The sequence below is a fragment of the Populus nigra genome, chromosome 1 (genome assembly GCF_951802175.1).
Source record: "Populus nigra chromosome 1, ddPopNigr1.1, whole genome shotgun sequence".
In the NCBI taxonomy this organism is placed as follows: Eukaryota; Viridiplantae; Streptophyta; class Magnoliopsida; order Malpighiales; family Salicaceae; genus Populus; species Populus nigra.
In genome coordinates this window covers 45,594,939-45,610,375 of record NC_084852.1, presented here as the reverse complement: position 1 = coordinate 45,610,375, position 15,437 = coordinate 45,594,939, and the positions used below count along the sequence as shown (strand labels likewise).

General features: G+C 33.8%; 2 protein-coding genes across 6 annotated transcripts; both read right to left on the bottom strand.

Moving 5' to 3' along the window:
- Nucleotides 1-356: 356 nt before the first annotated feature.
- Nucleotides 357-7,587, bottom strand: LOC133692432 (uncharacterized). Of its 5 annotated transcripts, none has more exons than XR_009841890.1 (8): nucleotides 7,271-7,587; nucleotides 6,101-6,356; nucleotides 5,223-5,341; nucleotides 4,890-4,986; nucleotides 4,244-4,519; nucleotides 3,237-3,574; nucleotides 2,204-2,650; nucleotides 357-889 (listed from the first exon to the last, which is right to left on the bottom strand). XR_009841890.1 is itself a non-coding variant. In XM_062113388.1 (7 exons), exons 2-7 carry the CDS (start codon nucleotides 6,249-6,251, stop codon nucleotides 2,435-2,437), a joined length of 1,197 nt encoding a protein of 398 aa, XP_061969372.1. In that variant the 5' UTR covers nucleotides 6,252-6,372; nucleotides 7,271-7,587; the 3' UTR covers nucleotides 1,983-2,434. The 5 variants fall into 5 exon arrangements, 3 of the variants coding, with proteins under 3 accessions (XP_061969372.1, XP_061969355.1, XP_061969381.1); XR_009841891.1 differs by having other exon boundaries at nucleotides 357-886; XM_062113388.1 differs by lacking the exon at nucleotides 357-889 and having other exon boundaries at nucleotides 1,983-2,650; nucleotides 6,101-6,372.
- Nucleotides 7,588-11,851: 4,264 nt separating this feature from the next.
- Nucleotides 11,852-15,206, bottom strand: LOC133681168 (cytochrome P450 78A5-like). Its single transcript, XM_062104327.1, has 2 exons — nucleotides 14,137-15,206; nucleotides 11,852-12,616 (listed from the first exon to the last, which is right to left on the bottom strand). Exons 1-2 carry the CDS (start codon nucleotides 15,181-15,183, stop codon nucleotides 11,993-11,995), a joined length of 1,671 nt encoding a protein of 556 aa, XP_061960311.1. The 5' UTR covers nucleotides 15,184-15,206; the 3' UTR covers nucleotides 11,852-11,992.
- Nucleotides 15,207-15,437: the final 231 nt, after the last annotated feature.

Here is a 15,437-nt window from a genome sequence, read left to right as displayed (position 1 = left end):
CTATCAAGGAAGTCATTTTTCAGTGTTGGATGAAGTACAGGTCATGGAGGAATAGAGGGGAGACCTCACCTGAAGCAATTTTATCTCAAGCAACATACTAACTACCAAATAATTCGGTTTGAATGTTGAAAAGGATGTGTGGTTGAGTAGCTGGTGATTAATGTAGTCGATCTTCCTAATGAGTTTAGGGATTCAGAGTCATCACTTAGTTGCTACTAATTTTTCTATGTAATGCCTGTTTGTTTGTGAGTGTGGTGGAGATTATTTTTCAAAGCATTTTTTTCTTTAAAATATATCAGAATAATATTTTTATTGGGAGGGCAAATTAATGAAAATCTTTCAATTGAAGGCTGATGCAAGCAGTACCATCATTCATCACATTTCAATTGTAAAATCGTTGGAAGTAAAATCTATGATGAAACAAAGATCATAATTCTCAAACACATGAATTTGTCTATTTCCGATAGATTTATGTTACATTCTTGTAAACCGCATTAGCTGTAGTGCAATTTCACTCTCCAGCTTCCTTGTATGAAAAGTTTCAGCTTTTTCACACGATCAAACCCGCGGTAACCTCCCTCCCTCTTTCTGGTTGGAACCGCACTTCAATTTCAAATATCAGGCTTGCAAATACATGCTTAACAAAAGAATCTGGTTCCTGACCAGCTTAAGGCTACCTTTCAAAAGGATCTTCTTCAATTGAACCCAGTTGATGCACACAGCAGCAGCAATTTCCTCTGTTAGATTGTGTTTCTTTGCCATCAGTAATCTCACACCAACTGCAGCCCGGCTCTGCCAAAATGGAAGTAGGTAGCTCTTGATCTGAGCGAACATCCAATCCCCTCCCAATTCTATAGCATTATTGTCTTGTTGGCAGCCAAAATGCCTTCTGAAGAAAAACATGGACCTTTTCATGGATTGAGATCACAAATAGAAAGCAATTCTTAACACTAAGCAAGTCGCATAAAACCACTAGCTAAATCTAGCAATTGCCTTGTCTTTTGGCAGCTAAACACAAATCCTAAACGTGACATTGCCATGAAATAAGGTGAAGCTATTCAGATGCCATGGCTTTTGTTTCCGGGAGGACTTTTCTCAGCATGTCATCAGTGAGCACTGCTACAGCAGTGAAGCATGAATAACATCCCATCCCAAAAATTCTAGTGCAAAAATTAACCAATAAACTACACAGTAGACACCAATGGAGTCCTTGCTGTGAAGACAGCTTTTGTCTACTTTATACAAATGGAGTCCTTGTTCAATGCAGTGAATTCTCAGTTGTCAAAAGAGACAAGGATGAGAAAACATCGGCGAGCAGAATAACTAAATACTCTAATTGGCAGGAAAAAAAATCTATTTAAGATATTGAACTGAAAAAAAAATGATTACAAAAATTAAAAACAAATCTAATTTTTTTCGTTTCAGTTTTAAATTTGAAAAAAAAAACTAAATTAAACCGAACAAAATCAATTTTTTTACATAAAAAATAAAAAAGCCAGAACACTCAGATTCTATTATATCAAAGTCTGTTAATTATACTAACTTGATATTTTTAAATAAAAACTGAATTCCTGAACTACTGATACTTCAATTCAATTCAGTTCAAAATAAAAAAAATTACCTGATTTTTTTAAAATTTTCAAGTTCAAAGTAGAATCCAATCAACGGATGGTCACCTCTGCCATGGACAGTAAAAGAGTGAAATATTTCAAAGCAAATTTTAATTATTTCTAAGTTTATACGTGTCATTCTTCATTGGTGTCTTTCAGAACGCAATTAAACTATACTTCTAAAAAAATTTTGTTTTTTAATTAAAATAATTTTTTAATGCTTTTAAATTATTTTAATATATTAATATTAAAAATAAATTTTTTTAAAAAAATAATATATTATTTTAATATATTTCACAATAAAAAATACTTTAAAAAACATTTATCATATAACGTCAAACAATTCAACATGGAACAACATGGAAGAGCAGATAGGAAAATTTTTGCTTCAATATTAATAATAAGGTAGAATTGCCATCGGTTTTTCACACCCTTCTAAATGCTCCCATAATCTAGTATAGTATAAATAACCTCTAGAGATTAGAGTTCTCAACTTGTAATAAAATTGAAGGAACAAATTCAATTACTTTCAAACTCATAACCGGGTTGACATATTAAACTGTCTATGAAGCTTCTTATTTCCAAGTATTTACCTGTGGTGCACTTTCATGCTCCAGGTTCCTACCATGAACAGTTTCTGACTCTCACACATGATTAAATCCATAAACACCTTCCTCAGTCTTTCTGGTTAGAATCGCACTTCAATTTCAAATCTCACCGTTGCAAAGACATTCTCCACGAAAGAGAATGTGATTTCCTTGACATTTTAATTCTGTAATTGCATTCCAACTCGAATATTTCAGAAGGATCTCGTCTACTTGAAGCTACCTTTCAAAAGGATCTCTACTTGAATTCAATGGAGGGTAAGCAGCTGAAGCAATTTTCCGCCAAAGATTGTATTTCTTTGCAATCACTGGCCTAACATCTTCGACCCCAACCAAGCTCTCCAAAAATGGAAGTAGTGAGAGCAATTCTTTATCTGCACGATCATCAAACCAGCTCTCAATTGGTATACCATTGTCTACTTGGAAGCCAAATGCCTGAAATGAAAACCATCGACCTAGTCAGCAATTTCAGCTCTAACAAGTTTCACAAATAGAAACCTGAACCCTCCTAAAAGCCTCAAGCCATTCCACTCCTTAACCTTGCCTCAATTCTCTTCCTTACCTTTTTTCCTTCAACCGATTAGTCAAGCAATTGTTTTTATCTTGGTAAATATCCATGGTTTCTAAAGACAGCTAACACCAACATCTAATGATTTGAATACAATGAAGAAAGAAAACAGAAATCTCATACAATGGCTTAGTGCCATTGCAAAGAATGGTTATTTCAATTCAAAGAGTGTTACTGATTAAACAGTGCAACATCTCCCAAAAATTCTAGTGTTTACGCAAATCAGCAACAAAATAGTAACGGTTTTCATATTAAGAAGATAGCTTTTATCAATTTTACATGGACAAAATATAATGCCAGATGTCCCAAACAACCCCACCCCACACTCCCAAAAACATTACTGAAAAGGGCAAATACCGAGTAAAAGTATGCAGTCTCTCTAAGACCAATCAAATTATGATTCAAGCCATGTAAATCAGAAAGCACTGAGAGAGAAGAATTCTGCAACAGTACCTGGGGAGAGTTGTCAATTATAATAACGCGTGCCAAATCACGACCAAGAACTGACAAATCCTTGAGGTAGTTACCCTCAACAAAAACACAGGATTCACGAAAAACACGATGTCGAAACACTCTCCTCTTTGGATCAAGCACATTTAGAAGCTGTTCTGCATAAATGCTTTGGCTAGCAGTAAATATTATGATCTCAAAAAGACTAGAAACTCTCTCCATGAAATCTCTGAGGTAAGGACGGCACCGAACAAAGACTGTGTGCTGCTGGAGGTTAAAGTTGACAGGAAATGTGAAGTCCGCATCATCACAAGGTTCAAGTGTGGAGTGCACCAGTGTTTCTGAAATTAAAAATGGCAATCAAGGCTTTCACAATCAGAAACAGATAGGATGCAGGTAGCCAATGGCCAAATATGCACGTTGCACAATATTAAATGGAAAACTGTTGCTTCATAAAACAAGTATGGCAGCTTCGGTTCCAAATTTTTTTCTGGTTAAACAAACTCCTACCTTCCAACAATAAGTCAAAATAAGTTGATGTTCACTTCATCATCATAATCAAAATTACATGCAGCAGATGAGCAGGTACACAGAGAAATCAGAACATTGCATTTCATGAGTCATCTGAACACAATAAACTCAAGAAAGCTCAGCCATTCACACCACAATTAATACAACTTGCAAATGAGAATTGCATATGAAATATTGTAAGAAGGCATTCTTTTATTAGAAACAAACAATAACATCAAGAGTCTCCAAAAATGTTTTACAAAAACAAACAAACAAAAGGACTCTGCAGCATCCCCTCCACGGATACAAAAGCCAAAAGATTATGAGACAATTACCTCAGCATGATAAAATGAGCAAAAGGAAGAGCTTGGCATCAAGTAAGTCATTAATAAATACACATAAATCACAAGAACAGAATATAAAATAATAAATTTAAAGATCACGTGTGATAAACATGTTTGTAAACAATTAACATGAAATAAACGTCTAAAATTCTGTACCATCCAGGTCCAAAACAAGAGTTGTAGGAGGACAACTCCGTGTCTGTTTAGGTAGCAGCATAGGCCGAAAAGTGGGGACTACTGATGACAACTCTGGCAGGTTCTTTATAAATAGATAAGGGTCAAAGTCATCAAACTCCTCGTGATCCTCCTCCTCCATGTAAACATCAGTCGACATAGAATCTTGACCATGCTCATCAACACATTCCAGTTTTGAGTTCTTCATTGCAAGATATATAGATGAAACTTCAGAAGGAAGACCAACTCCGTTTGAAACTGCAATACCACAAGAATTCACAGTAGTTGCATCAGTAGAGAGCACCTGATCACCATAGCTATCCACATATGAGTTTTTGGCTGATATATTTTTCTCCACTTCTATGACACTATGACAAGTTGTGTTGAGGGAAGTTAATGTGCTCCCATTGTGTTCTCCAAAAAAGGGTTTAAAGGTTTCACGTGTGAGATGAGCATCCAGCATATCAACCCAGGACTCTCCAGTCCGATACAGTTTGGTGAAGTCAACTAAACAGGAGATTATGCGGAAAAAAAAGGTATCGTATAAGAAGGAAAAGATAACAAAAGCTTAAATGAATATCCGTTCATGCATATCAGGTTTAAAACAAAAATACTGATTGTCACTCACCTCCATCAGGAATTTCTCCTCCAGTAATCTTAGATATGTGAAAAGCAGGAGAAAATATAGCTTGAACCACACATTGAGCAGCTCCTTCATTACAGCCCTGCAATACAAATTAGCAAATCATATGACAGAATCTTAATGCTTGACATATTGATTATTTTCTTGCTATTTTTCACTCTTTTGATATGCACTTCTGAGAGCTATTTAAAAATAACCAATAAAATTTGATTAGAATAGGAGCATGTCAAGTTTTATATATTCATTGTCAAACCCGAAAAAAAAAAATTCTAAAGCAGGGTTAGAAAGGTGCATAGCACACACAGTTGGTGCAGTTACCTCAGGATCCACCACATCACATTGAGTTGAAGCATCAGAAGCCTTATGATGCACCGAGTTGTATCTAGTATTCAAATTTGTTGCTGCAATAGGCTCCTGATTTTTCATTGGAAGGGTGCCTGCAAAGAGTGTTTGAGGTTGGAGTAAACACAATTAAAAAGATCAATGGTTCTTACTAAAATAATAAATGAGAAATTTAATTCTTAATAGCACAATTTGTGATGCTGATTTCCCTAATACTAGAATTTCCTCAGATGCTGATTTCCCTAATACTAGAATTTCCTCAGATCCTGACTTTGCAGCAGATACAATGAGGATGAAACTCGATGCTATCAGGAACACAGTCAAGTAAATTATGCAATAATAATAATACAGTTACATCTTCTTGAACAAACTCATATCCTTTATCACTAAATTCAATATCCTTAAAACGTAAGAGGTGTTATAAGAGGTTATTGGGTGAAGCAACAGCAAGTTAAAATGCTAAATTATGATAACTTAAAAAACAGAGAAACTTGGGAATTAAGCTTAATTCAGGGACCTAAATTCAATCTAGAATCTGCTAACATTGAGTCGAATTACATTTTGCTTGGGCAGATCAAATTGCTTGACACTGCTAAGTACCGCACAGGTGATGTCAGGTGTTGAGTAATGTGTTTTGTTGATTTGGAGTGTTAAGTTCAAAACGGTAGTAAACATTTCACTTTTTGATGCACATGTTTAATTGCAAGAGACTCTCGCTGCCCCACTCCTCGCCACTGCTGCAAAGAAAAAATCTAAATCTGACACTTTATTACAATCTCCATGAAAAAGTCAACCTATTGTGTTCTGTGCAAGCATGCATTAACTGGAAATATGAAAAGGTAGCAACATATTACATTTCTGCTTTCTAGCTGAAGATGTAATTAGTTCTGAAACTTTCTCTGCGACTTGCACATTTTCAGACAGTTTCTTCTGAGCTCTTGAAATCCTAGGACTTGCAAGCTCTCTTGAAGCATTTCTTCCACAAATTCTTTTCTTAGTTTGCATTTCCACAGGAAGATTGTCCCAGACTTGAAGCTATTCCACCTTACTCAGCTCCAGCAGAAAAAACCAAAAATTGGAGATACAGTCCTGACCGGAGCACCCTGTACTCTGAATCAGTCAGAGACTGTTTAGATTTTCAGGTCAAGGTCAACCAGCTATAACTTTATGCAAGCTAATATCTACAACTACAGAGTCTCGTGAAAAATGAAAATAGCAAAAAGAAAGATCAAAATGGATCTTCTTAAGCATGAAAAGAGTTGGTTTTTATCACTATATAAATATCTTCCAATGCAACACACAAAGCAGATTATTGATGGTGAAGTGGAAGATTCCCACTACAAATGAAAGGATACATTGCAGCCTTGTATACACAAAATATAGACTTTGTCATATTTTGGCAGCAAAATTACACTGATAACAGATTAAAGTAGGATTTTGAATTCAGAAAGACTGGTTAAAGGCATGATGTTAAACCAACATATCCAAATACAAATCACGGATTAAAGAAAACCCCATCAAAAATACATTTTCCTAAGTTTCAGACTATTTAGCTTTAAACTTTAGGTTAAAGATGAGTCAAAAATTAAAACTTTAGAATCTCAAACTCCGAAAAACCAGACGAAGATTGCATTCATTATACACTGAAGTCTATACAAACAAGATAACATTTTGAAATCTACACTATAAATAAGTGGGCACCTTTTATTTTCAATACATACAGTATAAATTCCCTAAATCCATTTCAAAAAAACTGCTTAAAATTGAGAATCAAATGCATGCAATTGCAGAAACTCAAAGCCCTGGACCCATCCACTTCAAAATCACCAAATTCCAATTCCAGCATGCCAAACTCCAAAACACCATCAGTAAACAAACTAAACCCCTAAAAAAATAAATCAGCCATTCAAAACATCAAGTTCATAAACTTAACGAACAATAGCAAAAAAAAAAAAAAACCAGAGAGAGAGAGAGAGAGACAAGTAGTTGAGAGCTAAAAAGGAGCAGTAATAAGAGAAGCTTACCTGATAAGTTAAAATCGAGCATGAACAGATTACAAGTGATGAACTGGCACCATTTTTTTTTGGCTGCAAATTAAAGAAATGAAGGAGAGCCGGTGAAGTAAATTAATTACCAGTAAAACCCTAGATTTTAAGAATCAAAGAAGAGTGAAAGAGTAGAGAAATTTGGCTTTGGCTAGGGGGGTTTGTTTTTATTTTAATTTTTGAACGAGTTCTTATTTCCCTCCAAGGATTTTAAAAGAGAGGGAAACCATGAAAGGTTGAAAAAACATTTTTTATATATATTATTGTCAGAGACCATACCTAGCTGCGAGTTTTTCTCTCCGTTTGTGCGTATATTCATCAGGTATTTAATTTAAAAAAAGAAAAAAATAGAGAAAAGGACAAAAACAGTGAAAAAGACAAAATATTATAATTTGAAGTTTGTGAGAGATTCCTTACTCGCGATAGATTGTGCAATGACTGTACTCGCTGTAAATAGGAGACAAGCGGGTGAGAGTTGGAAACTTTAACAGGTAAATTATAAATTAGGCCCTCTTGTTTAGATAAATGACTTGATTAGTCCTCCTTATCTTAAGAACTAGTCATTTATTTTCTTAACAATGTTGAATGTATTTAATTTAAAATTAATTTGTTTTAAAAAATATTATTCTATATTTAATATTTCAAATAATACCTATTTATTTTTTAATTTATATATTTAAAAACAAATTAGAAAATAATAAAAAGTAAAAAGGACTAAATAATTATTTTTAAGACAGGGGGATAATAAATAGGGACTAATTTATAATTTAGTCAGGTGGAGCAGCGCATGCTTTTCAATTTGTTAGTCTGAGATTAGGAAAGATCCTGCTCTTTTTCTTGGTTAGACTTTGCTAGCCTTACGACGGCGCTTGGGTTCCTAGGAAATTTATTTATGAGCGAGAAAAAAAAGTGGTGGGAGGGAGATTATTATTATTATTATTATTATTATTATTATTATGAGTTTTATTGGATTCCGTTTCTGGCCCGTGATGCACTGTGAATTTGCCTAAATTTATGAAGAAGGGTGTCTTTTTTTTTCGGAATTGTAAATTTGTTCCTAACTCGTGTGGTATTTCCCACTTGTATCCGAAATTAAAATAAGGTTTCCAGTTGTGGCCTTTTTTTTTTTTTTTTTGGAAGTTAGTGCCTAGCTTAATAAATATTGTATTTTAAAGTATTTTTTATTTAAAAACATGTTAGAATAATATTTTTTTTATTTTTTAAAATTTATTTTTATACATCATCATATTATTAAAATGATTTAAAAATATTAAAAATAAATAATTTAAAACAAAAACAGAATTCAAAAAATAGAGAAACAATTGTTATCCTCGATTATGTATTTCATTTTTTGGCATTTTCATTTAATTTTAATCCTCTCCTTGACCAAAAAAAAAAATGGTAAGCTTCTAGTATATTTCTTTTTTTGTGATTTTGTTTTCTTAGTTTAAAAAATTGATTTTTCGATATGAAACCGTTTGGGAATGCGGTGTAAACGGTGTTCCCAAAAAATTTATTTTTTTTTGTTAAAATTTAGTATGATTTGTATGTTTTGGATAGTTTTGATGTGCTGATATCAAAAATATTTTTTAAAAAATAAAAAAAATATCATTAACATATATTTTAATACAAAAAATTATTTAAAAAGTAACTGTTACCACACTATCAAATATATGCCCAGTGGAGTCACAGTATATAACTCATATTCTCTGCTCAATTGAGTTTTCTTACACCCGCTGTACTGTTTTATTTTGTTTTTCCCTCTCTAATTTCGTTGTTTATGAGTGGATTATTGCTGTTTCTAGGCTTATGACGCGGACAATGTGATAAAAAAAAGATACGTTTGAGGTAGACTAGAAGATGGAAATTAAAAAACTGCAGAGTGCAGGGACCAAATCAAGACATGGACTAGCGAGATAAAGGATAATAAGGTCACCCCTCTTCATTTTTTTTTTCTAAATCGAGACATGTTTTTTTACAATTAAACAGAATTGAGCCAAATCAAAACCAGTTAGTCTGAATTTGTTTCCGGTTTGATTATGTTCTAAATATAAAAAAAATAAATAGTTTGGTTATTTTTTTCAAATGAAAACTGATTCAAACTTAAATTATGCACCCTTGTTTATACTATATATTATTTATAAGTCTTGCTTGTGTTAAATTTCCACTGACCTTGCATCGACTCTACGTTCTCATTTATTTTTGTATTTTAAAAATATTATTGAAAAACATTATTTTTTTAAAAAATTTATTTTGTGTGTTTTTTATTGTTTTTGTAGTGTCGGTGTTAAAAATAAAATTTAAAATTAAATAAAAATACTATTTTAATTAAAAAATAACCTTACTAATCCAAACTGTACCACACGCCATTGCTTCGGATTTTTGAAAAATCAAAGGCGGATAGTGCCACAATTCGTAAGAAGGGGGTATGAACTTTGAAACGTTAGAGTTTTGGATTATGCAGTAGCAGCCCGTATTTTAATTACTGAAAAATCAAAGGGCTACCTTGCAAACACATTAACGTTCTGAAAGTTTTTGTGTAATCATCTCAATGCCTCGTGGGAAGAATCTTTTATGAAATTTTGAAACTGGAGTTGATGCCTTTTCAAGCACCGCTGAAGCCTGAAAGCTCCAGCCGTCCACAGATCAGCTTCGACTTTGGTGCTGCATTTGTTTTGCACCTGTTTTTATATTTGCACCGCAAAAAACACAGTAAAATATTTGGTAATTGTAAAAACTATATTTTATATTGTGATATCTATTAAAAAATTTAGTTTGAAATATATTTTTCGTCAAGTAATTTTTATATATTTTTTAATTGAGTTTTGTAAAATACTGTTTTGTTTTTACATTTTAAAAGCCTTTTTAAAAAAATTTGATAATCTTTTATTTATTTTTTTCTTTAAATTAATATTTTTTTGTGTTTTTAGATCATCTTAATGTGCTGATATCAAAAATAATTTTTTAAAAATAAAAATAAATTATTTTAATGCATTTACAAGTAAAAAACATTTTAAAAAACAACCGCAACCATATAATTACCAAACATTTTATACATGTTTTCTGTTATAGTAAATTTCAATCATAATTTTTACCAAACACATATCTAAATCTAATTAATTTCAGATAAATATATTTTTTTTAAACTACAGCTATAAAAGATATCTTAAAAACAACTACACTATGAATCGCAGACTCTCACGTGGCGGACGTGTCATGTGCCTCGCTTGATCCTGGTTTTTGTCACGCCATGAGCTCGTGGAGAAGAAATTCAGGCCCAGCTGGCCATTTGAGTTTAGCTCGGGCTAGAAGTTAGTCTACAAGCTCAAATTATTAAATGCTTCTATTAATTGCATCACAATAAACTATCTCATCTTTCAGTATTTTAACTCACAATTACCAATAATATAGCACAATTATGATTTGCAAAACACAATGCGTTTTTAAAAAGAAAAATAGATATTGTAGCTTTCTACAAAACAAAATATTAAATATTAAAAGAACTTCTCCTTAACATAGCTACGACAGCCTATTCTTCTTTTATTTATTCTCTTGTCTCTTTTTTTTCTCTTTCTCCCGTCAGTTTTCATGCCTGATCCTCTTAGGTAATTTTTGTTATATTATGTTTTATCTTTATCTTTATCTTTTTTCTTTTTTTAGTTGTTTTTTTTTAAATTTCAAAATTCACTAATAAGGTTTTTGGAAATTGAATTTCATTTGTTTTTCTGCTTTCCACCGGGTAATTCTTATCTCATGATAAAATTGAAAAATAAATAAGTTAAATTCGATATAATTAAAATATTAAGGATCACTTTATAATTTTACAAAATCAACACACCTTTTGAAGTGAAGGAGAAAGAAAAAATAAAAAAAAAATTATCTTCAGAGCTCTTTTGTGCTATGGATGTTGACACACGTTGTCTCGCCGTGTAAAGGGTGGCATGATGTTTCGATCACTGCTCCAAAAAGTTATTAGTGGTTGTCGGAAGGAGTTATTAATGGTTGTTGGAAGGTCTTGCATGTGCCACCTAAAGGGTGTGAGGCCTCTTACTTGTTGGCACCTCCTCTATATGTATTAGCTATTTTTTTTTTTGAATTGTAGAAAGACTACAATATTCTTAATCCCATGGGATAATTGTAAGAAAATCAAGGTGAAAAAAAATAAAAAAACACCCCTTTACCTTACAAAAACAAGTTTAATTCCAGGGGCCATGCGGGAATTACACTATAAAAATATATATAAAAATACCCCATAGACATTAGCTGTGATTTCTTTTTTAAAGCGCATGGACAAAATCGCACCGTGCAATAAATATATGAAAACACAATTTTACCCCTGAATGTGGGTGTCGGTTCTTGGGTTTGTAAAGGGTAAAACAGTTATTTTACTGTAAAATACACCTATCACAATTAAGGTAAAACAATGACTTTTAGCTTTATGTATAATGTAAAATGAAAAGGGGAAGCATAAAAAAAGCTTTTTGAAGTGCCTTTTGTTATTTTCCCTCGTTCATATTCTGCTCCCTGTGATTTGGACATGTTCAAGCTAGTCCTGATGCATTTTGTATTTTCTAAAAATGGTTTTATTATATTATTTAGTTGGATGTTTACAGCGAACACACAATCTAGGAGGGAAGTAGATTATTATAATTTACAAATAACCACACCACACGATACCATACGCCTAAAAACAACCATCCGCTAAGTTTTCTGATCAAAATCAGCAACTTTGCTCCATGGAACCACATGGCATTCCAGTGGCCTTTTCATTTCGAGAGAGAGCCTCAAACACTCGGAAAGATCCACAGGCTTGGCGGGTAGCCACTTGTACTCGTGTAAGAGCCGTGCTAGCCAGAGGTGCACCGTGGCTAACCCAAGTGCCTTGCCTGGACACACCCTGCGCCCTGACCCGAAAGGTGCAAGCCTCAAGTCTGAACCCATTATCAACACATCCTCTTCCATGAACCGGTCTGGATTGAAGGCCCATGGATCCCTCCAAATGGACGGGTCATGTGTTATGGCCCACATGTTGACCATTGCTGTTGTGCCAGCTGGGATAGACATTTTGTCCACGTGCACATCATGGATGGCAAGGCGGGCCCACGAGAGAAGTGGGCCAGGTGGGTGCAGTCGTAGGACTTCCTTGACTATTGCTTGGAGGTAGGGTAGATCAGGGATGTCAGAATCTTGCACTCGCCTGTGATTGCCGACGAACTTTTCTAGCTCTTGATGGGCCTTGGCTTGGATCTCTGGGTGCAACACCATCCTCGCCATGATCCACTCGAGAAGTATAGCAACTGTGTCTGTTCCTCGAAATATCATCTCCTGCGCATGTTGCCCGACAAAGTTCTTGTTGTGAGTTACTTTTGGCACATATTAAAATACGAGGTATATTTATTTTATAGTCATTTGTGCAGTTAGGAGCAAGCCTCCTAAGAAGTAAAAAGCAAAGGAAAACGTGGAACCACAAGTGGATTGATAATGTTCTGTGAGTCAATGGACCAAGAAGTGTGGATAAAAAGGGAGGTAGACTGAGACTCTAGCAGTAAAATGTTGTTTTTCAAGATCATAATGGTTGTTTTCAAATCTTGAAAAGAAGACAAGGAACCTTTTTAAATTCCTTAAATATAGAATAGTTAAGAATCTATCACATAAAGGGGACTGAGAAGGATGTGTAGTGCAGCGAAGGACCTCGCTCGCTAGCGGGGAGTCATTGGGGAATCAAAGAGGTGAGAAAACGATCGTCACTCATCATTTACATCGTTGAAGAAAAAAGACAAAACTCGGGCGAGGAGGGTTTTCAGATATTTTATATTGCAGAAATATTTTACCTCTCACGCTCGAGACATCATAGAATTTCAGCCACGCTGCATCTCAACGTTTAATATCTGCACATTTCCTCCTCGTTTTTTTTTTGTTTTAATAAATGCTAAAGTTTAATAAAATCGTATATTCTAGGAAAGAACATGCTTGCTTTCTTATTAGATTACAAAATTAAGAAAAATTATGGGCGTATTAAGTAGCAAAAAATTGCAAAACGTGTTTCATTTGTTGAAATAAAAACAAGTTTTCCATCTAAAAAATAAAAAAAAAAATACATCAAGATTATAATTATTCTTCGTAAAAAATCAAAATCATAATCTATAATATAAGTCCTCTCAATATTTTATATATAAGTATGAGTTTTATTCCATTCAATTAAAGAATTATCATGAAAAAGTTATATTGTTAAATTAAAAAAAACATCCATTCTAGATTTATAGAAAAAATTAAATTAATGACACTAACTAAATATAAAAAAATAAAAAAATAATCTTTTACAGTACTGCTAATAGGTGTTTGCATACAAAATAAATAAAAATATTATTCATGTCGTTTTTTAATTTGAAAAATAGTGAAAAAAATTTTTAAAAAAAAACTAAGAAGAACCTCTAAAATATATTTTTGAAACTCGTAAAAAATCTCAAAAATTGAAATATTAGTTTGAACAGGAAGTTCCAATTTTTTTTTCTGTCTTCAGACTGCAAAAAATTAAAGTATTACTACATCCCTTAGCATCCCATGTATTTCTTATAATATTCTCGCTGAGGTTTTAATTAGTTTAGAAACCAAACTTAATTAACAACAATTTATATTTAATTTACAGCAGCCTTTGTACTATTTAAAGTGTATTTATGGGGGAATAACATATAGTTTTACAAATGAGTAGGCTAAATGTCAAGATCACTATTTTCACACAAAATTAATTCTGGAACGGAAAGTAATTTGTCAGTTTTTTTTAATGCCAAATGATTAGTTTAATTTATTTTGAAAATTATGAGAGAGAAAAGGGAGAGCTTGTTTACCCACAAAAGAGGAACCATATCTGATTCGTCCAACCGCTCTTGCTCGGGCAAAGACAACAAAGCACTAAGAAAGTCACTACGACTCCTGAAGTCTCCAGCTCTTTTTCTTTCCCTCACAGTTTGACCCACAACACTATTGACCTTGCCAGCCAGCTTGTAACACCTTCTCTTCACCCCATAAAAGTCTAAAAACCTTAGTGGAAAATAGTCCTCCAAATTAAATCTTGACACCAAGTCAAATCCTTCTTGAGCCATGAACCCTAACTCCTCCCTTTTTACATGGACATCACTGCCAAGAACACTCTCCAGTACATTACTTAATGAACTTTTTTGTAATATCCCTCTTAGCACAACAGCCCGTCTCTCCTTCATCTCCCCACTCACTTCCGCCAACATTTCATTAGCTAAACGTTGCCTAAGTGGCTCTAGACCAGAGATTTTCTTAGGGGAAAACATATGATTTGCAGCAATTCTACGTAAGTGTCGCCAATAGTCCCCGGATGGAGCAAAGCCAATGGCACGCTCAAACATTAATAAACGAGCTGATTCCTTTACAGGACGGTCAGCGAAAGAAGACCCACATAGGATTTCCCTGGCCGTGTCTGGGTGGCTACTAATGATCACACGAGTTGTGCCTAGACTAAATGCCATAAGCTTAGTTGCACCTAACGAGGCAGCCATGCTAGCTAGCTTTCGATGAGCAAGTGAACCCATTTGAGGTAAAGTGCCTAATACAGGCCAGCCAAATGGACCCCGGAACTTTGAAGGGTTTTGATTGTCGTGATGGTTTCTCCATGCAAAACCTCCAGGGACTAACCAATAGTTTAGAGAGAGAGCAAAAGAAGAGAATAATGAGAGTAGAAGGACAGTGATAGGCCATGGAGTTTGGTGGGTGATGATGGCCAGGAAAAAGAGTAAGAAAGAAAGGTTGGCTAGCAAGGACATCATTTCTGAAACTGATAATTTGGAGGTGATGATTGATTGCCAAAAAAGGGTCCTTCTTTGAAGAAAAGCAATTAGAATTGTGTAGAGAAACGCGTTTGTCATGGGAGGATCTTGTGCAGGTCGATATGTATATATATAGCATGTGGAAAGTTGATTCTGGTTAAATCTTATGGCTGCTTTTCTACCCTTGATTAGTGGCTAAGCATGACTCGTGGTTATGAGCTAAGCATTTTTCTTTATTAATATCGGGCGCCGGCGAGCTAAATCTACCAGGGAAAAAAAAAAAGAACTCTTAAATATAAAACTTGCCCAAAATTATAATTACTTTGTGTTGAAATTTATTAGACCTCTCAATT

Excerpts from the sequence above, each read along its gene's own strand:
- LOC133692432 (XM_062113388.1), bottom strand. The coding sequence starts at position 6,251 with ATGCAAACTAAGAAAAGAATTTGTGGAAGAAATGCTTCAAGAGAGCTT. Across the intron at positions 4,987-5,222 it reads GTGATGTGGTGGATCCTGAG|GGCTGTAATGAAGGAGCTGC; the intron begins GTAACTGCACCA and ends TTTGTATTGCAG. Across the intron at positions 3,575-4,243 it reads TCTTGTTTTGGACCTGGATG|AAACACTGGTGCACTCCACA; the intron begins GTACAGAATTTT and ends TTTTAATTTCAG.
- LOC133681168 (XM_062104327.1), bottom strand. The coding sequence starts at position 15,183 with ATGACAAACGCGTTTCTCTACACAATTCTAATTGCTTTTCTTCAAAGA. Across the intron at positions 12,617-14,136 it reads ATATGGTTCCTCTTTTGTGG|GAGATGATATTTCGAGGAAC; the intron begins GTAAACAAGCTC and ends CAACATGCGCAG.